At 45.0% G+C, this 22,812-nt stretch overlaps 2 protein-coding genes across 2 annotated transcripts in view; one reads left to right on the plus strand and one right to left on the minus strand.

The window, feature by feature from the left end:
• LOC105714967 (putative SCAN domain-containing protein SCAND2P) lies at positions 1 to 22,781 on the plus strand. The gene is given in 8 exon segments (XM_064366190.1): positions 1 to 1,155; positions 1,157 to 1,291; positions 3,393 to 3,468; positions 4,635 to 4,716; positions 16,386 to 16,476; positions 17,045 to 17,717; positions 18,861 to 19,027; positions 19,376 to 22,781. Coding segments are annotated over 4 exon segments (552 nt in total). The 5' UTR covers positions 1 to 879; the 3' UTR covers positions 4,700 to 4,716; positions 16,386 to 16,476; positions 17,045 to 17,717; positions 18,861 to 19,027; positions 19,376 to 22,781.
• The window catches only part of WDR73 (WD repeat domain 73), a 13,230-nt gene continuing 7,163 nt past the window's right edge, over positions 16,746 to 22,812 (minus strand). Inside the window, exons 6-8 of the mRNA XM_021677493.2 lie at positions 19,352 to 19,516; positions 18,642 to 19,004; positions 16,746 to 17,433 (exon numbers count right to left, since the gene is read on the minus strand). Coding sequence (XP_021533168.2) covers positions 17,198 to 17,433; positions 18,642 to 19,004; positions 19,352 to 19,516 — 764 coding nt within the window. The 3' untranslated portion in view covers positions 16,746 to 17,197. The remainder of the gene's footprint in view (positions 17,434 to 18,641; positions 19,005 to 19,351; positions 19,517 to 22,812) is intronic.

Genomic DNA, 22,812 nt, shown 5'->3' on the forward strand with positions numbered 1-22,812 from the left:
CCGTTTTTATTATTTTTTCTCTTTTAAATTTTTTTTTTTTTTTTTTTTTTGCATTTTTAGTAAGAGACCAGGTTTCTCGGGCTGGTTTTGAAGTCCCGACCTCAGATGATCCAGCTGCCTTCGCCTCCCAAAGTGCTGGGATTACAGGCTTGAGCCACCGCGCCCGGCCCCTATTATCCTTTCTCTTAAAACTTGCAAGCTTAACCAGGATAAATGTCCCTGTCTGGGCTAGAATTAGGGTGCCAGAGCTGAGAAATCCTGAAAGGTGCGCCCGAGGCTGAGAATCCAGCCAGAGGCGAGGGCAGTTGAGCTGTTGGAGTATTTGAATGTTTGAAATTTAGAGCTGGCTCCACCCCGCTGCTGCTCTTCAAGATGCTGCTATTTGTGTGACGTCTGACTTGTACCAGACTGTTACTGTGCAACACCCTGTAGTTCTGAAGACCAGTGGCTTGGGAGGGCAGGCAATTTATTGTCGCATGTATAATCTCCAACCCACCCACATTCTTCACTGGATAATTGGCATTTTCTCAACCTTAATTAATTGCTATGTAAACACAGCTTCACTCCTCTACTTTTCAACCAGATCATTAGCCCTTGACTCCTCTTACCAAACTTCTGGAACTGCCACCCCACCAGTGACTCCACAGGCACCAGGGCATGCAGCGGGGCAGGGACAGGAAGGCTCTCTTCTCCTCAAACCTGCGGGGCTAACACTTGAGATTTTTCCTAGAGTTCACTTTTTAATATGTGTCTCTGACTCTAGAATTTCAAGAGAAGTTTCCACTTAGTGACTCCTAACTGAAGCTGGCTTCCCAGTGAGGTGATAGAAGAGGCTTGAGCTTCCGAGTGCAGTTGCAAGGTTCTTTTCTGATCTGAACAATGGCTGTAGTTGCGGACCAACAAATCCAGACTCCTTCAGTACAAGATCTCCAAATAGTGAAACTGGAAGATTCTCACTGGGAGCAGGAAATTTCCCTTCAAGGGAATGACTCTGGACCAGAGACATCCTGTCAGAGCCTTTGGCATTTCCATTACCAAGAAGCATCAGGACCTGGAGAGGCCCTCCTCCAGCTCCAGAAGCTCCGTTGTCAGTGGCTAAGGCCAGAGAAGTGTACAAAAGAGCAGATCCTGGAGTTGCTGGTCCTAGAACAGTTCCTGACTGTCCTTCCCCACAACTGTCCTTCCCCGGGACATCCAGATCTGGGGGAGACAGCAGCATCCTGAGAGTGGAGAGGAGGCAGTGGCCCTGGTGGAAGACTTGCAGAAAGAACCTGGAAGGCAGGGGCTGCAGGTGAGATATAAAAACTTAGTTCTGAACAGTTAAAATAGAGGAATATGAGAGACAGAGCTGCCTTGGGTTGCCAGCAGTGTGGGCCATGTGTAGTACTTCGCTCTTTGTGTTAACTGGAGTTCGCTTATTTCATGGTTGTGGTAGCTGCAACTTTCCTTCCCAGTTCTGGCTGACTCTTTTTTTTTTTTTTGAGACTGAGTTTCATTCTTGTTGCCCAGGCTACAATGCAATGTCACAATCTGAGCTCACTACAACCTGCGCCTCCCAGGTTCAAGAGATTTTCCTGCCTCAGCCTCTGGAGTAGCTGGGATTATAGGTATGTGCCACGAGGCCTAGCTAATTTTATATTTTTAGTAGAGACAGGGTTTCTCCATGTTGGTCAGGCTGGTCTCGAACTCCCAACCTCAAGTGATCCGCCTGCTTCAGCCTTCCAAAGTGCTGGGATCACAGGTGTGAGCCATCGCACCAGGCCAACCACCGTGGCCGGCCCAGGCTGACTCTTCAGAGAATGTACAACATTGGCTGCTCTCAGTGTCAGTCCCTGCCATTAAATAGGAAAATTGCTTAAAATGGCTTGAGCTTCACTCTGATCAAGGAGGAGCGTGTATGACAGGGATCTCTTTTTGGAGATCTCATTCTGCAGCAGCCAGCCAGAGGCAAGCTGCTTTCAGTGATCTTTGTCGACATTATTGAGCTTATCGTAAAACCTGAATTATCGTATGCTTTTTTGCCTAAGGGTTGGCAAGGCGGGTAGGAGCAGCTCCAGGAGAGCTGGGTGGCCAGGATGCAGTGGTCCATGGCTTTTTCTCCATAAAGTCTTCACATGTCCACTCTCTTAACTGCTGTTGCAGGCTTTTGTATAAGATTGGCTTCTTCCTCTGCTTTCTTATGTTTTGGGATGTTTAAGTTTTTAGTCCCTGCAGAATTTTTGACCACTTCCAGTCCTTAAATAGGGACAGGATGTGCTCTCAAAGGGGAAGGAGCCCGCAGGGTCAGTACTGAGATCTCTAAATATCCATCTGAAGAAAGCACGGACAGTATCTATGTGTTTGTTCCAGACAATGGCGAAAAACTCACAGCCAGAACCAGAGGAACGGTTGAACCACAGCCCCAAAGTAGAACTCCAGCCTGTCCACAAGAGCGGTAAGAAGTAGCAGTGAGGGGAGGAAGGAAGTACACTTCCGTGAGGAGGGTGTAGAAGTCCTCTCTGAATGTAGGAAGTGGGGTAGGAGGTACAGCTCCCTTCTACTTGGAAGATTGGCATGTTGAGCTGAGGCTGACCACATGAATCTCTGAGATCCTAAATGGGTACCTCCAAAGGGAAGAAGGACATCTGTCGGCATGTTTTGTAAAACAACATAGGGGAGTCTGTGGCACCTTTCCTTATGTGAGTCAGAGATTACTGATCCCAATAGATTACAGTTAGAGACAGATTTTAGGTCTGGCTGGTGGGAAGGGTACTAGTAGGGTTAAACTAAGGTTCAGTAATCCTTAAAACAGGTAAGCGTCCCCAGACCAATTCAGATGACTCAGGTGTGTTATCAAAACTGAAAAACAAGGCCAGGTGCAGTGGCTCACGCCTGTAATTCTAGTACTTTGGAGGCTGAGGTGGGTGGATCACTTGAGCCCAGGAGTTCTAGAGGAGCCTGGGCAACATAGCGAAACTCCGTCTCTACTAAAAATACACAAAAAATTAGCTTGGCATGGTGGCAGCCACCTGTAGTTGCAGCTACTCGGATGGCTGAGATAGGAGGCTCCGCCTGAGCCCAGGAGGTTGAGGCTGTAGTAAGCTGAGATCGTGCCACTACGCTCTAGCCTGGGCGACAGAGCAAGGCCCTGTCTCAAAAAAAAAAGAAACCCCAAAACCTGAAAAACAATCAGAAAACCCTGGTAGTCAGTACCTAGATGGATATGGAGGGGATAACCTAAAACTTTCATCTTCGAAATGTTTCATTTTGGTTTTTCACCAGCCTTCCTTTGATAGGACAAAGCAGATAGTAAGGGGAGGAGGAAAGTCTGTTCTGTGTCTGGACCCAGTTGGGCTAGTCCCCAAAAGGAGCTGAGTGCCATGCACTCTAATGCCTCCTTTTTCTTCCCCCAGCCCTACCTGATCCTCAGGCTCTTGGAATTCCTGCAGAGAAGAGCAGGGTGGCCAGCAGATAGTGAGCAGCTCCCAGGTGAGTCCGCTTTTCTCTTATTCAGATCACCTTTTTCTAATTTAATTTAATTTAATTTAATTTTTTTTAATAAATTTTTTTTTTCTTTTTTAGAGATGGGGTTTCACCATGTTGGTCAGGCTGGTCTTGAACTCCCAACATTGTGATCCTCCTGCCTCGGCCTCCCAAAGTGCTGGGATTACAGGCATGAGCAACCATGCCTGGCCCCCCACCCCGCTTTTTTTTTTAAATAGAAATATTCTTGAGGCACAGCTCAAGTTTCTTCTTTTGGGAAAACTATTAAGTCATTTGTTTTTACTTATTATTTTTCTTTTTTTCAAATATTTTGTGTGTATATATATATTTTATTATACTTTAAGTTCTGGGATACATATGCAGAACGTGCAGGTTTGTTACATAGGTATACACGTGCCATGGTGGTTTGCTGCGCCCGTCAACCTGTCATCTACATTAGATATTTCTTGTAATGCTATCCCTCCCCTAGCTCCCACTGCTCTCAGGTCACCCTTTACTGCTTGAATGGGGATTCTGCAACCAACTCTCTTGCCGCTCAGAAATTTCAAAAGAATTTTACCCAGCAGGGAGGCCCAGAAACTTTATAATTTAGCCTGCAAAATTTCATCAGCCTGCAATGATGAAATTCTTACCCATATAAGGCCAGTGCCATGGCTGTGATAATGAGGGATTGCATTAAAATTACTCTTTTCTTTGACCCTGAAATCATCAGATTCTGCTGATCAGCTTGTTTGCATTAAAGATACTGGTTACTTCATTCCGTATTGGGATCTTGCTCACATGGCATGCATTATTGTGTAGTGGACATAAAAAAACAAAACCAAAAGCTTCAGAGTCCAGCAGCCCTGAGTTGAAATCCCAGACATACCCTGGACTCGCTGCGTGACTCTGGGCAAGTCTGAGAAGCTTCTGGCCCAGTGCATAGGTGTTCAATAAATGTCAGCTTGTTTCTTTTCTCTCTCCTGCTGCCTCTTTTATTGCATTTGAAGCCAAAATCATCACTGTTTCATTTCTTCTAAGTCTGTTCTGTCACTTGCCCTGACTTGGGCATTAGAGAGGCATTTTGTTCCGAGGCCATGTGTTCTGAGAGGGGTGTTATGTTTCCTCAGGAGCTAGCGACACTTGGCGATTTGGCTGTGTATGTCTCCTAGGAGGCATGGAGGGAGCCAGATCCTGGACAGAAGAACCACCTAGAAATAACTTGCCAGAATTCTGAAAATGAGGTCATGCTGGGTAAGAATGCCTTTTTTTTTTCTCATAGTCAAAGTTAGCTATGGGGTTGCTGTAGTATTCAGTACTCAAGACCTTTTTCAGGTTGAATTTTTTTTCTCTTTCTCCCTGTCTGTCCTTATTTTTTTTAAAACGTTTATTTCAGTAGTTTTTGGGAAACAAGTGGTATTTGGTTGCATGGAAAGTTCTTCAGTGGTGATTTCTGAGATTTTGGCACACCTATTACCCAAGGGTAGTCTTTTTATCCCTCAAGGCTCTATCCAATGTGTAGCCTTTTTTTTTTTTTTTTTTTTTTTTTTTTTGAGACTTACTCTCACTCTGTTTCCCAGGCTAGAGTGCAGTGGTGTGATCCGGCTCACTGCAACCTCTGCCTCCCAGGTTCAAATGATTCTCCTGCCTTAGCCTCCTGAGTAGCTAGCATTACAAGCATGTGCCACCATGCCCAGCTAATTTTTCTATTTTTTTGGTAGAGACAGGGTTTCACTATGTTGGCCAGGCTGGTCTTGAACTCCTGACCTCAAGTAATCTGTCTGCCTTGACCTCCCAAAGTGCTGGGATTACAGGCATGAGCCACTGGGCTTGGCCCAGTGTGTAGTCTTTTATCCCTCACCCCCCACTCCCACCCTTTCCCCCTGGGTTGAATGTTTCAAATCTATTTCTTCCTTAAATCTTGCTCAAAAGAAAGAAATCTAGTAATTAGTCAGTTTCACAAAGGATGAGTTTCTTGACCCAGAAAGGAAAGCTCATTTAAAGGAGATGGTCATTTTAGGTATGTGTCTGACTCTCTCTCTCTCTCTATATATATGTATGTGTGTGTATATATAAAAAAAAATGTGTTTTAGGTTTTGGGGTGCATGTGAAGAACATGCAGGATTGTTGCATAGGTACATACATGGCAATGTGGTTTGCTGCCTTCCTCCCCATCACCTATATCTGGTGTTTCTCCCCATGTTATCCCTCCCCAACTCCCCACCGCCCGCTGTCCCTCCCGTAGTTCCCCCCAACAGACCTCAGTGTGTGATGCTCCTCTCCCTGTGTCCATGTGTTCTCATTGTTCAACACCCACTTATGAGTGAGAATATGCAGTGTTTGATTTTGTGTTCTTGTGTCAGTTTGCTGAGAATGATGGTTTCCAGGTTCATCCATGTCCCTACAAAGGACACAAACTCATCGTTTTTTATGGCTGCATAGCATTCCGTGGTGTATATGTGCCACATTTCCAGTCTGTCATCAATGGGCATTTGGGTTGGTTCCAAGTCTTTGCTATTGTAAACAATACTGCAATGAACATTTGCATGCATGTGTCCTTATAATAGAACGATTTATAATCCTTTGTATATATACCCAGTAATGGGATTGCTGGGTCAAACGGAATTTCTATTTCTAGGTCCTTGAGGAATTGCCACACTGTCTTCCACAATGGTTGAACTAATTGACACCCCCACCAACAGTGTAAAAGTGTTTCTATTGTTCCATATCCTCTCCAGCATCTGTTGTCTCCAGATTTTTTAATGATCGCCATTCTAACTGGCATGAGATGGTATCTTAATGTAGTTTTGATTTGCATTTCTCAAATGCCAGTGATGATGAGCATTTTTTCATATGTTTGTTGGCCTCATGTATATCTTCTTTTGTAAAGTGTCTGTTCACATCCTTCACCCACTTTTGAATGGGCTTGTTTTTTTCTTGTAAATCTGTTTTAGTTCTTTGTAGATTCTGGATATTAGCCCTTTGTCAGATGGGTAGACTGAAAAATTTTTTCCCATTCTGTTGGTTGCCCATTCACTTTAATGATTGTTTCTTCTGCTGTGCAGAAGCTCTGGAGTTTAATTAGATCCATTGTCTATTTTGGCTTTTGTTGCCAATGCTTTTGGTGTTTTGGTCATGAAGTCCTTGCCTATGCCTATGTCCTGAATGGTTTTGCCTAGATTTTCTTCTTGAGTTTTTATAGTGTTAGGTCTTATGTTTAAGTCTTTGATCCATCTGGAGTTAATTTTAGTGTAAGGTGTCAGGAAGGGGTCCAGTTTCTGCTTTCTGCACATGGCTATCCAGTTTTCCCAACACCATTTATTAAACAGGGAATCCTTTCCCCACTGCTTGTTTTTGTGAGGTTTGTCAAAGATCAGATGGTTGTAGATGTGTGGCGTTGCCTCTGAGGCCTCTGTTGTGTTCCATTGGTCTATATCTCTGTTTTGGTACCAGTACCATGCTGTTTTGATTACTGTAGCCTTGTAGTATAGTTTGAAGTCAGGTAGCATAATGCCTCCAGCTTTGTTCTTTTTGCTTAGAATTGACTTATGCGGGCTCTCTTTTGGTTCTATGTGAAGTTTAAGGTGGTTTTTTCCAGTTCTGTGAAGAAAGTCATTGGTAGCTTGATGGGGATAGCATTGAATTTATAAATTACTTTGGGCAGTATGGCCATTTTCACAATATTGATTCTTCCTAACCATGAGCATGGAATGTTTCTCCATCTGTTTGTGTCCTCTTTTATTTCGTTGAGCAGTGGTTTGTAGTTCTTCTTGAAGAGGTCCTTTACATTCTTGGTTAGTTGTATTCCTAGGTATTTTATTCTCTTTGTAGCAATTGTGAATGGCAGTTTGTTCTTGATTTGGCTCTCTTTAAGTCTGTTATTGGTGTATAGGAATGCTTGTGATTTTTGCACATTGATTTTGTATCTTGAGACTTTGCTGAAGTTGCTTATCAGTTTCAGGAGATTTTGGGCTGAGATGATGGGGTCTTCTAAATATACAATCATGTCTGCAAATAGAGACAATTTGACTTCCTCCTTTCCTATTTGAATACCCTTTATTTCATTTTCTTGCCTGATTGCTCTGGCTAGAACTTCCAATACTATATTGAATAGGAGTGGTGAGAGAGGGCATCCTTGTCTAGTGCCAGTTTTCAAAGGGAATGCTTCCAGTTTTTGCCCATTCAGTGTGATATTGGCTGTGGATTTGTCATAAATAGCTTTTATTATTTTGAGATATGTTCCATCAATACTTGGTTTATTGAGAGTTTTTAGCATAAAGGGCTGTTGAATTTTGTCGAAGGCCTTCTCTGCATCTATTGAGATAATCATGTGGTTTTTGTCTTTGGTTCTGTTTATGTCGTGGATTATGTTTATAGACTTGCGTATGTTGAACCAGCCTTGCATCTCCGAGATGAAGCCTACTTGATCGTGATGGATAAGCTTTTTGATGTGCTGTTGCAATGGTTTGCCAGTATTTTATTGAAGATTTTTGCATCTATGTTTATCATGGATATTGGCCTGAAGTTTTCTTTTCTTGTTGAGTCTCTGCTGGGTTTTGGTATTAGGATGATGTTGGTCTCATAAAATGATTTGGAAAGGATTCCCTCTTTTTGGATTGTTTGGAATAGTTTCACAAGGAGTGGTAGCAGCTCCTCTTTGTATGTTTGGTAGTATTTGGCTGTGAACCCATCTGGACCTGGGCTTTTTTTGGTTGGTAGGCTATTAATTGCTGCTTCAACTTCAGCCCTTGTTATTGGTCTATTCAGGGTTTTGACTTCTTCCTGGTTTAGGCTTGGGAGGATGTAAGTGTCCAGGAATTTTTCCATTTCTTCCAGGTTTACTGGTTTATGTGCATAGTTGTTTGTAGTAATCTCTGATGGTGGTTTGTATTTCTGTGGAATCTGTGGTGATATCCCCTTTATTGTTTTTTATTGCATCTATTTGATTATTCTGTCTTTATTAATCTGGCTAGTGGTCTGTCTATTTTGTTGATCTTTTCAAAAAATCAGCTCCTGGATTTATTGATTTTTTGAAGGGTTTTTTTGTGTCTCTATCTCCTTCAGTTTTACTCTAATCTTAGTTATTTCTTGTCTTCTGCTAGGTTTTGAGTTTTTTTGATCTTGCTCCTCTAGATCTTTCAATTTTGACGATAGGGTGTCGATTTTAGATCTTTCCTTGCTTCTCATGTGGGCATTTATTGCTATATATTTTCCTCTAGACACTGCTTTAAATGTGTCCCAGAGATTCTGGTATGTTTTGTCTTCGTTCTAGTTGGTTTTGAAGAACATCTTTATCATTTCATTGTTTATCGAGTTAACATTTAAGAGCCAGTTGTTCAGTTTCCACGAAGCTGTGCGGTTCTGAGTTAGTTTCTGAAATCTGAGTTCTAACTTGATTGCACTGTGGTCTGAGAGACTGTTATGATTTCCGTTCTTTTGCATTTGCTGAGGAGTGATTTACTTCCAATTATGTGGTCAATTTTAGAGTTGGTGTGGTGCTGAGAAGAATGTATATTCTGTGGATTTGGGGTGGAGAGTTCTGTAAATGTCTATTAGGTTTGCTTGGTCCAGGTCTGAGTTCAGGTCCTGGAAATTTTTGTTAATTTTCTGTCTCATTGATCTGTCTAATATTGACAGTGGAGTGTTAAAGTCTCCCACTATTGTTGTGTAGGAGTCTGAGTCTCTTTGTAAGTCATTAAAAACTTGCTTTATGTATCTGGGTGCATATATATTTAGGATCATTAGCTCTTCTTGTTGCATTGATCCATTTATGGATCATTGTGTATTTACCATTATGTAATATCCTTCTTTGTCTCTTTGTTGGTTTAAAGTCTATTTTATTAGAGACTAGGATTGCAACTCCTGCTTTTTTTTGCTGTCCATTTTCTTGGTAAATCTTCCTCCATCCCTTTATTTTGAGCCTTTGTGTATCCTTGCATGTGAGATGGGTTTCCTGGATACAGCACACCAATGGGTTTTGACTTTTTATCCAATTTGCTGGTCTATGTCTTTTGATTGGGGCATTTAGCCCATTTACATTTAAGGTTAATATTGTTATGTGTGAATTTGATCCTGCCATTTTGATGCTAGCTGGTGGTTTTGCCTGTTAGTTGATGCAGTTTCTTCATTGTGTTAATGCTCTTTACCATTTGGTATGTTTTTGGAGTGGCTGGTACTGGTTGTTCCTTTCTATGTTTAGTGCTTCTTTCAGGAGCTCTTGTAAAGCAGGCCTGGTGGTGATGAAATCTCTGAGTAATTGCTTGTTCATAAAGGATTTTATTTCTCCTTCACTTATGAAACTTAGTTTGGCTGGATATGAAATTCTAGGTTGAAAGTTCTTTTCTTTAAGGATGTTGGATATTGGTCCCCACTGTCTTCTGGCTTGTAGAGTTTCTGTTGAGAGATCTGCTGTGAGTCTGATGGGCTTCCCTTTCTGGGTAACCCGACCACCTTTCTCTTTGGCTGCCCTTAGCATTTTCTCCTTCATTTCAACCCTGACAATTATGTGCCTTGGGTTTGCCCTTCTTGAGGAGTATCTTTGTAGTGTTCTCTGTATTTCCTGGACTTGAGTATTGGCCTGCCTTGCTAGGTTGGGTAAGTTTTCCTGGATAATATCCTGAAGAGTGTTTTCCAGCTTGGGATTCATTCTCTCCGTCACATTCCGGTACACCTATCTAGTGTAGATTAGGTCTTTTCACATAATCCCATATTTCTTGGAGGCTTTGTTTGTTTCTTTTTACTTTTTTCTCTAATCTTGCCTTTTTGTTTTATTTCATTGAGTTGATCTTCAATCTCTGATATCCTTTCTTCTGCTTGGTCAATTTGGCTACTACTGAAACTTGTGTATGCTTTGTGAAGTTCTCATGTTGTGTTTTTCAGCTCCCTCAATTCATTTATATTCCTCTCTAAGCTGTTTATTCTTGTTAGCATTTTGTCAAACCTTTTTTCAAGGTTCTTAGTTTCTTTGCATTGGGTTAGAACATGTTCTTTTAGCTCATAGAAGTTTCTTACTACCCACCTTCTGAATCCTGTTTCTGTCAATTCATCACACTCATTCTCCATCCAGCCTTGTTCCCTTGCTGGTGAGGAGTTGTGATCCCTTGGAGGAGGAGAGGTGTTCTGGTTTTGGGTATTTTCATGCTTTTTATACTGGTTTCTTTCCATCTTTGTGGATTTATCTACCTGTGGTCTTTGTAGTTGGTGACTTTCGGATGGGGTCTCTGAGTGGACATCCTGTTTGTTGATGATGAAGTTACTTTTCTGTTTCTTAGTTTTCCTTCTGACAGTCAGGCCCCTCTGCTGTAGGACTGCTGAGGTCCACTCTAAACCCTGCTTGCCTGGGGATCACCTGCAGCGGCTGCAGAACAGTAAGGGTTGCTGCTAGTTTCTTCTTCTGCTATCTTTGTCCCAGAAGGATACCTGCCAGATGTCAGTCTGAGCTCTCCTTTGTGAGGTGACTCTTTGGATATACAGGGGTTGGCGAGCTGCTTGAGGAGACAGTCTGTCCTTTATAGGAGTGCAAGTGCTGAGCTGTGAGCTCTGTTGTTCCGTTCAGAGCTGCTGGGCAGGTACGTTTAAGTCTGCTGCAGCAGAACTCATAACCGCCTTTTTTTTCCCCAGGTGCTCTGTCCCTGTAAAGGAAGGCTTTATTTTATAAGTTTCTGTTGTGCTATTGCCATTTTTCAGGGATGCCCTGCCCAGTGAGGAGGTAGCCTAGTCACAGTCTGCCAGCAGAGGCGTTGCTGAGCTGCTGTGGGTTCTGCCCAGCTGCTGTGTGAACTTCCTTGCAGTTTTGTTTATAGGGGTTAGTTAGAACTGCCTCGGTAGTGGCGGGCTGCCTCGGTAATGGCGGATGCCCTTTCTCCACAGAGCTGGACCGTCCCGGGTTCAGCTGTGCTTGCAGTGAAACTCTCAATCCAGAGTGTTTCTGTTTCGGTCCCCTTTTTTTCAGTTGAATGAGAAACTGTCTCCTAGGTGTTCCAGTTGCCAGTTGAAAAGGCGCCTGGATTTGTGTGAGTTTTTGTGTGGAGACCCGCTGCGCTGGCTGAAACAGCCACGCTGGAGACTCATGGCGCTTTTCTGCCCCGGAATCTCCTGGTCTGTGGGCAGTAAAAATTCGTTTGGAAATGCAGTGACCACTCACCCTCTGTTTTCTCGCTGGGTGCTGCAATCCAGAGCTATTCCTATTCGGCCACATTGGATCCCTCCTCGTGTTTGACTTTGATTTAAGATGATGAACACAGATATGTAGTTATGCATTTGGGCCTGGATTTTTTTTTCCTAATTGTTCTTTTCACTGAGCTTTCCCAAGAATCCCCCAGAATTAAAAAAAAAAAAAATTACTGTCTCCTCTCCCTGGCACATATAATGGTTAGGATTAGATTTACCAAACCATTACTCTCCATTTTGTCTGCCTGCAAACAGATTTTCCAATCCATAGGCTCACCACGTAGAGCAGGAGGAAAACCCACAGAGCTGGGATGTTCAGACTCTGCAGAAAAGGAGAGTGTGAGAGGCTGCTCAGTGGCTGGGGTGGGAGTCGAGTGTGGCGAGGTGCTAATCTGGAGAAAAGCCAAGACCTGGGATGTGTTGCAGTGGCAGGGCCTGGAGGATGAGAAGGTGGCAGGAGTGCACTGTGGATACAAGGAAACCAAGATTTTTCTGGGAATTCTCAGAGAGTCCTGGATCCATGAAAAACTCTGCACCTGTTATTGAAACTACCAAGTGTACTGGATTGTGGCTGAGCAGCTGCAAGAGCGTGGCTTCCTGTGGACCCTGGAGCAGTGTTGATATTGTTTTAAAAACCTCCAGACCAACTACTGCAAAGCCAGGAGCACCTACACGCCAGGCACCTGTGTCTTCCATGATGAGGTGGATTGCTTGTTGAGTCCCTGGGCACTTGCAAACACCTTTGATGCCTTAGAGGTGGCAAGAGGCCTTCTTCAGGATCGAAGGGATTCCAAAGGGAACCAAAGCACAGCACTAGCAGATGTGGCGGGATGGTCATGAAATAGTGGAGGGGTCTCAAGAGGAACCCTGGAGCCTTGGTCTCCAGGCCTTGTGGTGGACTCCCAATGGCAACACACTCCCACAGTGGACCTCAGAGCAGTGGGAGTGATGCAGTCCTGTGGGAAGCATTCAGGCTAAGAATCCGGAGACATGATTATTGTCCTGGCTCTGCTATGACTAATTTGGGTCTGGAATGGTCTCATCAGGGGAAAAATTGGTGACAACTTTAAGGGAATACTGTTTATATCCTGTCCTCAAATATTGCTTGACTCAACCCTCGACTGAGCCAGTAGTCCAGGATGGCTCACAAAGACCACCCTGAGCTGTTGCTCTGCTCTACAGCCAGGGAGTCTCCCTTCCTGCCTTTAGTTACAACATTATAGGAACAGAGGAGAGAAATGTAGGAGTTAGTGTCCCATAGAGGTCAACCCTGCGCAGGTTATATACAACAGTCTGCCACTTACGAGGCTTGTTGTTCTTGGGCAACCTCTTTAAACACCCTTAGTGTCCATTTTCTTATCTGGACAGTGGACATTGTGATGGTTTCTACCTCCCTGGGCTGTTATGAGGATCCTCACACAGTACTAGCACTTGGCAAATGTTAGTTTTCATTATGACCATCATTATAATTATTATGAAAATAGGTAAGTACACTGTCCTATACTCTCAAAGGAGTAATCCATATGGGAGAGAAGCCCTACAAATGTGGAGTGTGCTGGAAGAGCTTCACCCAGAGCTCAAGCCTCATTACACACCAGATAGTCCATACAGGAGAGAAACCTCTTAAGTGTAGTGAGTGTGGAAAAAGTTTCATCAGTAGTTTGCGCCTCAGTGCACTCTGGCGAACACACGCTGGTGAGAAACCCTTCCAGTGCCCAGAGTGTGGGAAAAAGTTCAGTAAGAGCTCCACCCTCACCAGCCATCAAAGAATCCACACAGAGAGAAACCCTGTGAGTGTCTGGAATGTGGGAAAGGTTTCAGTGACTGCTCAAACCTCATTACCCACCAGCGAATTCACTGTGGAGGGAGACCCTATAAATGCAGGCAATGTGGGAAAAGCTTTAGTTAGAGCCCAAGGCTCATTATACACCAGTGAATTACACAGGAGAAAATCCCTGGCCAGGCACCGTGGCTCACACCTGTAATCCCAGCACTTTGGGAGGCTGAGGTGGGCAGATCACAAGGTCAGGAGATCGAGACTATCCTGGCGAGACTATCCTATCGAGACTAACATGGTGAAATGCCATCTTTACTAAAAATAGAAAAATTAACTGGGTGTGCGTGCCCGTAATCCTAGCTACTTGGGAGCTGAGGCAGGAGAATCCCTTGAACCAGGGAGTCAGAGGTTGTAGTGAGCCAAAATTGCGCCACTCCACTACAGCCTGGTGACAGAGCGAGATTGTCTCAAAAAAGACCCTATGAATGTAGTGAATGTGGGAGGCAGGTCAACAGTAGTTCACATTTAATTGCACATCAGAGAACCCACGTGGGAGAGACTAAATGTTCCCTAAATATAGGAGAAATGCTTTTAAAGCATTGAGGCTGAAAACACTAGGGAATCCATCCCAAGAAAGGGTTTGTCTTGCACTTGATTCTCTACCAAATCACCCACATAAGAGAGAGAATTAAGCTTCTAGTCCGACAGACTTTGTTTCTCTCACTCAACACTCACTTGGCTTATGAAATAGCACTCAGGGCTTTCTTGTTCATGCTGTTGAGATGGAAGTCAGTTTCCAGAGACTTCAGAGACGACTTCTGAATTTGACTGTGTCACCATCTCAGGGTGTCTTCACTGTGATTCTGTGCCTTAATTTTCACAGTTTGACAATAGAGGGAGATTCTTGTCTCCGAGACCCTCCCTCAAGGACAGAGGCGGCTGCCCTACTGCACTGACATTAATGATGTTTGAGTCAGCTGTGGGCTGTTTCTTCTGAGCACCTGGCAGCTAGACAAGGGTTTACTAAGTAACATTATAAAGGTCTTCCACTGTTCTCCCTGTGAGAGGATTGGGGCTCAGAACATGTCTACATTGCCCCAAATCCCTTTTAGGATTGACTTGGTGTCACTTGAGAGCAAAGCATTCTATATTCTTATTAGATCCTTTGGAGGAGGGGAAAGGAGAAAAGTTCAAGCTAAAGGTTGGCTTTTTAACCATAACTTAAACTTATTGGGTTGAACCATACAAGATTGTCATTTTGGTCTGCAAAACCAGCAATTTCACAATTCAACCTAAACAGAATTTGTGTAGCAGAATTGCTCTAAATGCCAAACAGGGCTTGCACTACAGCCTTACAGCTCAGACTGTATCCTAAAAACGTGAGACTGGGTCTAGGCTCTGTGAGCCCGGATAATGAAGTACATAAAGCCTTTTCTGTATGTGTATATGTCCAGAGCAATAACTAAGAACCATGACATTAAGAAGTCTCCTAGGCTGGGCGCAGTGGCTCATGCCTGTAATCCTAGCACTTTGGGAGGCCATGGCAGGTGGATCATGAGGTCAGGAGAGGTAGACTGTCCTGACCAACAAGGTGAAACCCCGTCTCTACTAAAAATACAAAAATTAGCTGGGCATGGTGGAGTGTCCCTGTAATCCCAGCTACTCAGGAGGCTGAGGCAGGAGAAATGGCTTGAACCTAGGAGGGGAGGTTGCAGTGAGCCAAGATCCTGCCACCACACTCCAACCTGGTGACAGTGAGACTCTGCTCAAAAAAAAAAGTCTCCTAGTTGGGAGACCTTACCTCGCTATCACCTTCCTCTAACAAGCCCAGTAGTTCCTGTCTATGCTCAGATATCCTCAGGGCTGGGGTCTCAATCCTCGGGGAGAGGCTATGTGTTGGCCAGTGGGTTCCCTCTCCGTAAGAGCAGAATAGAAACCCTGGAAGGACACGTGTACAGAACAAATGGGATTTAGGAATAAATGGAAACACAGTTTCTACATCTGAAAATGGTTCCTTTTGTGTGTTTGACTTTCCCACAACTTTCTAAATTACAAAACAAAGCACAATCTACATATCAATGTACTAATTAGATTCATGAAATATGATTAAGTCATGATTTTTTTTTTTTTTTTTTTAAAGACAGGGTTTCACCATGTTGGTCAGGCTGGTCTTGAACTCCCAGCCTCAGGTGATCTGCCTGCCTTGGCCTCCAAAGTGCTTGGATTACAGGCGTGAGCCACCACGCCTGGCCGTTGTGATTTTTTTTTAAATTACCCAAGTATCTGTCAAAAGTCACTGATGGGCTGTAGACTTTGTATGTTGTTGCCATTATTCATGACATTCTATATTTATTTATTTTTTTTGAGACAGAGTTTCACTGTTGTTACCCAGGCTGGAGTGCAATGGCACGATCTTGGCTCACCGCAACCTCTGCCTCCTGGGTTCAGGCAATTCTCCTGCCTCAGCCTCCTGAGTAGCTGGGATTACAGGCACGCGCCACCACACCCAGCTAATTTTTTTTGTATTTTTAGTAGAGACGAGGTTTTACCATGTTGACCAGGATGGTCTTGATCTCTTGACCTCGTGATGCACCCGCCTCGGCCTCCCAAAGTGCTGGGATTACAGGGGTGAGCCACCGCGCCCAGCCTCATGACATTCTTTTTTTAAGAATTATCATCAACTACCTTATGAAGCCTCTCATTTATGTATTTCTAGCATGTAGCTTGTGTTGCATATGGGCTTAATACATGCTGACAGAATGAACAACTTGTTTAACCTGATCATCTATTTTGTGTGTTTGTGTGTGTGTATGTGACAGGGTCTCACTCTGCTGCCTAGGCTGGAGTACAGTGGCATGATCACAGCTCACTCAGACTCCACCTGACAGGCTCAGGCAGTCCTCCCCTCAGTCTTCTGAGTAGCTGGGACTACAGGCTACACCACCACACCCAGCTAATCTTTGTATTTTCATTACAGATAGGGTTTCGCCATGTTGCTCAAGCTGGTCTCGAACTCCTGGACTCAAGTCATCCACCTGTCTTGGCTGCCTACATCACTGCAATTACAGGTATGAGCTACCATGCCCAGCCAAATTTTTTTTAATGAGATGGGATCTTGCTGTGTTGTCCAGGCTGGTCTCGAACTCCTGAGTTCAAGCAATCTGCCCACCTCAGCCTCCCAAAAAGTGCTGGGATTACAGGCATGAGCCACCATCTCCAGCACACATGGGCCCTTAATAGGAAATGTTTGTGGGGCCACCAAAAGCAAATGGCCCTTGAATTAATCACCTGGAGGTACAGGTGTGGGAAAGTACACCTGTGTCCCCATGAGAACCACTTGAGAGGAGCAGAAATCTTGTTTTAATTGCTATTTCCTTAATTGCAACTAGGGCTGGGATTTTTTCGTTTATTGGCCCCTATACATTTTTTCTTCTGTAAAAAAGTTCACAAAGAATGTTTATATTTGTTAGCTCTTCTGATTCTCCCTATGATACTGTGAAGAAGACAAGGACAAACACTGCCATTTTACACTCCCAGAACTAACAGTGGCTACCAAATAAGAACTGATTATGCCACGCATTTCTTCCAACCTTCACAATAACATTGCAAGGTGGTTCTTATGTCCTCATTTTGCAGCTAAGAAAACTGAGGCGAAGCGATGCTGGTTGACTTGCCCGAGGCCACACAGCTGGTAACAGGGACTGGCGGTCACTTGAGTCCTGCATCAGTACTGGTGCTACTACAGCAGCTCCTCCCCTTTCTAGAGGCCTGGATGGAAAGATGCTGGTGTCAGCAAGAGGCACGAAGGTCCACCCAGTCCCAGACATGCAGAGAAGCATCATTTGTTGCTGATAACAAAGTCCTTGGTCTGCACGGGTGCCAGGTGTGGGTGGTGACCAGAGGAGCAGGGTCCATCCTGCTTCCATTTAGGAAGATGTGACCTCTGTGAGTGAAGACAGGTTCTGCTTGGCTCCCTGTTCCATCCCAAGATGTGGTGTCATAGACCTGGACTGTGCCATCAAAACCTGAGAATACAGAAAAGAGAGGTTTGACAATGAATCCCTAAAATACTTTTATTTTAAAATATTTTTTTCTTTCTCTCTTAATACAGATGATGGGGTTTTGCCATATTGACCAGGCTGGGCTCAACTCCTGGCCTCAAGTGATCCTCCCATCTCAGCCTCCCAAAGTGCTAGGATTACAGGTGTCAGCCACTGCACCCAGCCTCTAAAATACTTCTTATAATTTATTTGATGGTACCAAACAGGCTATTGGATGAAGAATCAAGGCACTTAAAGGCTAACCACAGGTAAGTAGCACCTGCCCTCAGTGCTGGCAGCTGATGACTCCCTGTGGCACGTAACTATGAACATCCGTCGTGCACCTGTTATGCGCAAGGCTCAAAGGCTAATTCTGGACAAGTATGAGCTCTCTTAATCCTCAGAACTGTATGACGTAGATATTCTTATTTTCCCCGGTAAACTGAGGCTTGAGAGACTTCTTCAAACCTTTTCAAGTTGCCCTAGATCACAGTCCCCTACCTCTGCGTCCCTCTCAGCAGATGGCCTTGTCTCCGACTTGATGGGGTAACAGAAGCCTTCGGAGAGGAATAGTCTCATGACCCTGCATGATCTAGCTGCACACACACTCATCCCATCCTGCCATCTTCCTGTTACTGAAGAGCCCACTCCTCTACCTGAGCTTGGCTTTTCTGTTCTTTCTGGATCCTAGCATTTTCAATCATCCTTTCTTACTCTCTTGGTTTTTTTAACCCCCACCCGCCACAATGGATCCTTCCTGTTGGCTTTTAGATACCCACATTAAGTACCCCCAAGCAACTAGATGCCACCAGACTAGACCCAGGAGCCTGCTGACCTAGCTGGCTTGCTACATTTCAAAAGGCAAGTAGGCTGAGAAGTACTCTTGAGGTCCTGTCCCCTCTTCTGACATAGCCCATGGCTGTCCCAGTGTCGTCTTATCTGCAGGCCCCTCCTGAGACTTGAATTCCTGCTAGGCTAGGAAAGGCCTGCTGCCAGTGTGTGGAGGTTAGTAGGCAGGGTGGAGAAAGGCCTGCCACTGAAGAACCTGAAGAGTTAATTTACAGTTTCTCTGTGGGCAACTCTGACTTCCGGAGCCAGGTTTATCATGGTGCTGCAGGCTCCTTCCTGAGCACCTTACAGTCCCCTGGAAGAAAGAGATCAGATAATAGACACGAAATCCTGCTCAGCAGTACCTGAGATGGCCAAGCAGTTCTTCAGGCCTGGGGCCCAAGTCACTCGCAGCAACTCTGGGTCAGGGCTGGGTATGGATACCGGGCACTGGACTGAGCTCACAGGATGGCAGAGATCCCGAGGGTCAAGAAGACAGAGCCGCCCATCTGAGCCAAGGCTGGCAATGCTGGGCCCGGGGCCCTGGCCCCTGTTACCAACTTCGGCACACCATCTCTCTCCAGAACCAGGCCTGGGGCTGTGATTCTCCAACGGCGCCCACTTCTGGCGGGTGTCAACAAGCCCCAGCCGGCCCGAAGCACAGCAGAAGGCAAAGGTGTCTGCATCTAGGACCTGCAGGCTACTCAGCTCCTCACTGTCACTGACATCTAGAAGACCAAGAGCAAAGGAGGTAAGTAGCTGGAGGCAGATGGGTCTGGCGATTTGGCAGGGCTGGCTGGTCACAAGTCCCTTCCCACCAGTCCCAGGCAAAATAAATCACTTCTCCCTTCCCACTCATCTCACCATTGCCTGCTCAGCTGGTTGGGTGCTGGTTCCTGGGACTGCCTAATCCTGCCCCAGCATGGGAGCCCTTTGAGGCCAGGGCTCACCTCTTATTCACCGTGCTTCCCCAACACCTGGCACAGAGGGTTGAACTCAGTTTCCACAGTGGCTCAGTTGGGCTGAGGGGCGATGCTGGCTGCAGCAGCCAGCAAGGGGCGAAATACTGCAGTACCTGTGGTGTACGTGGTTTTCGCAGAGTCCAGATCTGTGACCTGCAGACTGCAGAGCCTCGCCCCGTGGATGACTCCAGGTGCCATCGAGGAGAAGACAGCCACCCTAGGCCAGAGACTCTGCTCTTTCTCATGCACAGCAATGGTGTTGACAGCTTTAATGACATCTGGGAGAAAAGGAAAAGAGGCCAAAATCTAGAACTTTAATGAAGGTTTGAAACATGACAGGCCAGCCAGCTGTCTTCCGCTATACATTTAGAAGGTCAAGGAAGAAAGGAGCTGCCAGTTGGCAAGAGGTGATGTTGAGACATAACCACTCTGGCTTATGTTTACATTTTTGAAACCATGAGAAACATTTCCATTTCTTTATTACTTGTCTTATAAACTGTTTTTTGCAAATGGAAGCTAATGCCATCTCAAAACCCCAGTAACAGTTCCGGCTTTTTACAGTTTGGTGGCGAACAGGTGGAAGCAAAGAAAAGGAAGGAACCTGCTGCTGATGTCATTGACACCTTCGGTGACAAGTAACAGGTACAGAATTCATGCACTGGTATTATTCAAAAACGTGTTCCATGACCTCAAGTGACTTGCTAAAGCCTAGCGAGTACAGATTCCCTCACAGATGCCACTGTCTTCAGATGTAAGTTGGACAAGAAAGTCCACATCTTTCTGACGCTGAATGGAACAACATCCTTGGCTTTTAGTCAAGTTTTAGTTCCTTTGTTTGTTTGAGACAGAGTCTTGCTCTGTCGTCCAGGCTGGAGTGCAGTGGCACAATCTTGGCTCACTGTAGCCTCTGCCTCTCAGGTTCAAACACTTCTGCCTCAGCCTCCTGAGTAGCTGGAATTACAGATGTGCACCCTGATGCCCAGATAATTTTTTTTGTATTTTTAGTGGAGATGGGTTTCACCATGTTGCCCAGACTGGGCTTAAACTCCTGACTTCAGACGGCCCACCTGCCTCAGCCTCCCAAAGTGTTGGGATTACAGGCATGAGCCACTTTACATGGCCTTTTTTTTCTTATTTTTTAGACAGAGTCTCGCTGATCTTGGCTCGCTACAACCTCTGCCTCCCAGGTTCAAGGAATTCCCCTGCCTCAGCCTCCTGAGTAGCTGAGACTACAGACGCATACCACCATGCCCAGCTAATTTTTGTATTTTTAGTAGAGACATGGTTTCACCATATTGGCCAGGATGGTCTCAAACTTCTGACCTCAGGTGATCTGCCCACTTCAGTCTCCCAAAGCGCTGGGATTACAGGCATGTGCCACCATGCTGGCCTCAACATTCTTAATCATTAGGGAAATGCAAATGAAAGCCTCAATAATATATAATTACACATCTATTAAAATTGCTTTATTTCAAAAAGACAGATAATAACAAATGTTGGTGAGGACATGGAAAAATGGGAACCCTTATACATTGCTGGTGGGAACATAAACAATTTTTTGTTGAGCGCAGTGGCTCTGCCTGAAATCCCAGCACTTTCGGAGGCTGAGGCAGGCAGATCACAAGGTCAGGAGATCAAGACCATCCTGGCCAACAAGGTGAAACCCCGTCGCTACTAAAAATACAAAAAGTAGCTGGGTGTGGTGGTGTGCGCCTGTTAATCCCAGCTGCTTGGGAGGCGAAGATTGCAGTGAGCCAAGATTTAGCCACTGTACTGAGCAAGACTCCATCATAAAGTAAAACAAATAAAATTAAGTTTAAAAAAATAAAGTAAAATAAAATAAACCCATTTTGGAAAAGTGTAAAAGTGTCCCCAAAAATTAAAACAACATAAATTTACCTTAAGACCCAGCAATGCTGGGCGCAGTGACTCAAGCCTGTAATCACAGCATTTTGGGAGGCTAAAGCAGGCGGATCACCTGAGGTCAGGAGTTCAAGACCAGCCTGGCCAACATGGTAAAACCCTGTCTTTACAAAAATACAAAAAAAAACTAGCCAGGCATGATGGCGGATGACTGTAACTCCAGCTACTTGGGAGCCTGAGGCAGGAGAATAGCCTGAACTTGGGAGATGGAGGTTGCAGTGAGCTGAGATTGTGCCATCGCACTCTACCCTGGGCAACAGGAGTGAAACTCCATCTCAAAATAAATAAATAAATAAAACAAACAAACACCCAGCAATTCCATTTCTGGTTGTCTATCCAAAATAAATAATGAAATCATTTGTCCACACAAAGACTTGTGCATTAATGTTCTTAGCAGCATTATTCGTAATAGCCAAAAACTGGATCCACCAACTAGTGAATGGATGGACAAAAGGTGGTGCATTCTCACACACAATGGAATACTATCCAGTCATAAACAGGAACAAACTGCAGGCTCACGCTATGACATGAACAGACTACAGAAGCGCTAAGTTCAAAGAGCCAGACACAGAGACATGTATGTATGATGCCAGTGATACGACATGTCCGGAGAAGGCAAATCTATTCCAGAGACAGGAAGTAGATTAGTGGTGGCCTGGGGCAGGGTGTGGGAATGGGATGAACAGTAAATGGCACTAATGGATCTCAGTGGGGTGAGGAAAAGGTTGGAAAACTGATCTATAGTGATGCCTGGACAACTTCTTAAATTTACTAAAAAGGTAACTGAATTGTACGCTTTTTTTTTTTGAAATGGGTGAATTATGTGATATGTAAAACATATCTCAATAAAATTATGGAAAAAAATCCCACAACTACAAGTAAGTGAAACAAATGATCAGAAGTGACAGCACAGGACAAGTGACAAAACAACTAGGAAAGCCCACGGTGACCACAGAGAGCAAATGAGCACAAGAAGTGCCCCTCTGTGGCAGTGAAGCCTGGGGGGAAGCCAACGGCTGCTGGGCAATTTCTGGGAAGCTTCCAAGTGAGGCAGCATGGGGACTGGGGACAGAGGGTCACATAACCAAAAGGGCAGTTCCAAGAGCAGCTGCCTGTGCCTCTGAGACTCACTTCTATGCTGGCCAAGGAAGCCCTAACTGAAGGAGGGACAGAAGGGGCTGGATTAAGCTAGAGGGCTGCATGCTCTGTTGTCTGCCTGAGAGGGGACTCAGACCCACAGCTGGAGGGAACACTATTCCCCATGGGGGGACTTCCCTCCACTCCCAGAAGGGACAGGATGAACACTGTCTGCCACTCTCTCTCCCATTGGAAGCAGAGTGATTCTCTGAGTGGGGGACTTGCCAGCTCAGCCTCTTGCTCACTCACTGTTTTCCTTCCTGGGGACTGGCATGCCTGCAAAGAGGTGACCAAGGAGGTGAGCTCACCTGAGTGGCCTTAGCTCTGCCCTTGCCCCTGGCCCCTGTCTAGAAAGAATGGTTCTGTGGGTGAACTCAATTCCAGGAGCAGGATACAGGAAGCTCCATTTGGGGCTTGGATGCCATGCTGTGGTTGCTAATTCACCTTGTCTGCATTAAAGTAAATACTGCATTTTAATTCCCACCTGGCTCTGAGTCTACTTCTTTCTGCTCTT

The sequence above is a fragment of the Aotus nancymaae genome, unplaced genomic scaffold (genome assembly GCF_030222135.1).
Source record: "Aotus nancymaae isolate 86718 unplaced genomic scaffold, 86718_ANA_hifiasm-v0.15.2.pri h1tg000064l_0, whole genome shotgun sequence".
Lineage (NCBI taxonomy): Eukaryota > Metazoa > Chordata > Mammalia > Primates > Aotidae > Aotus > Aotus nancymaae.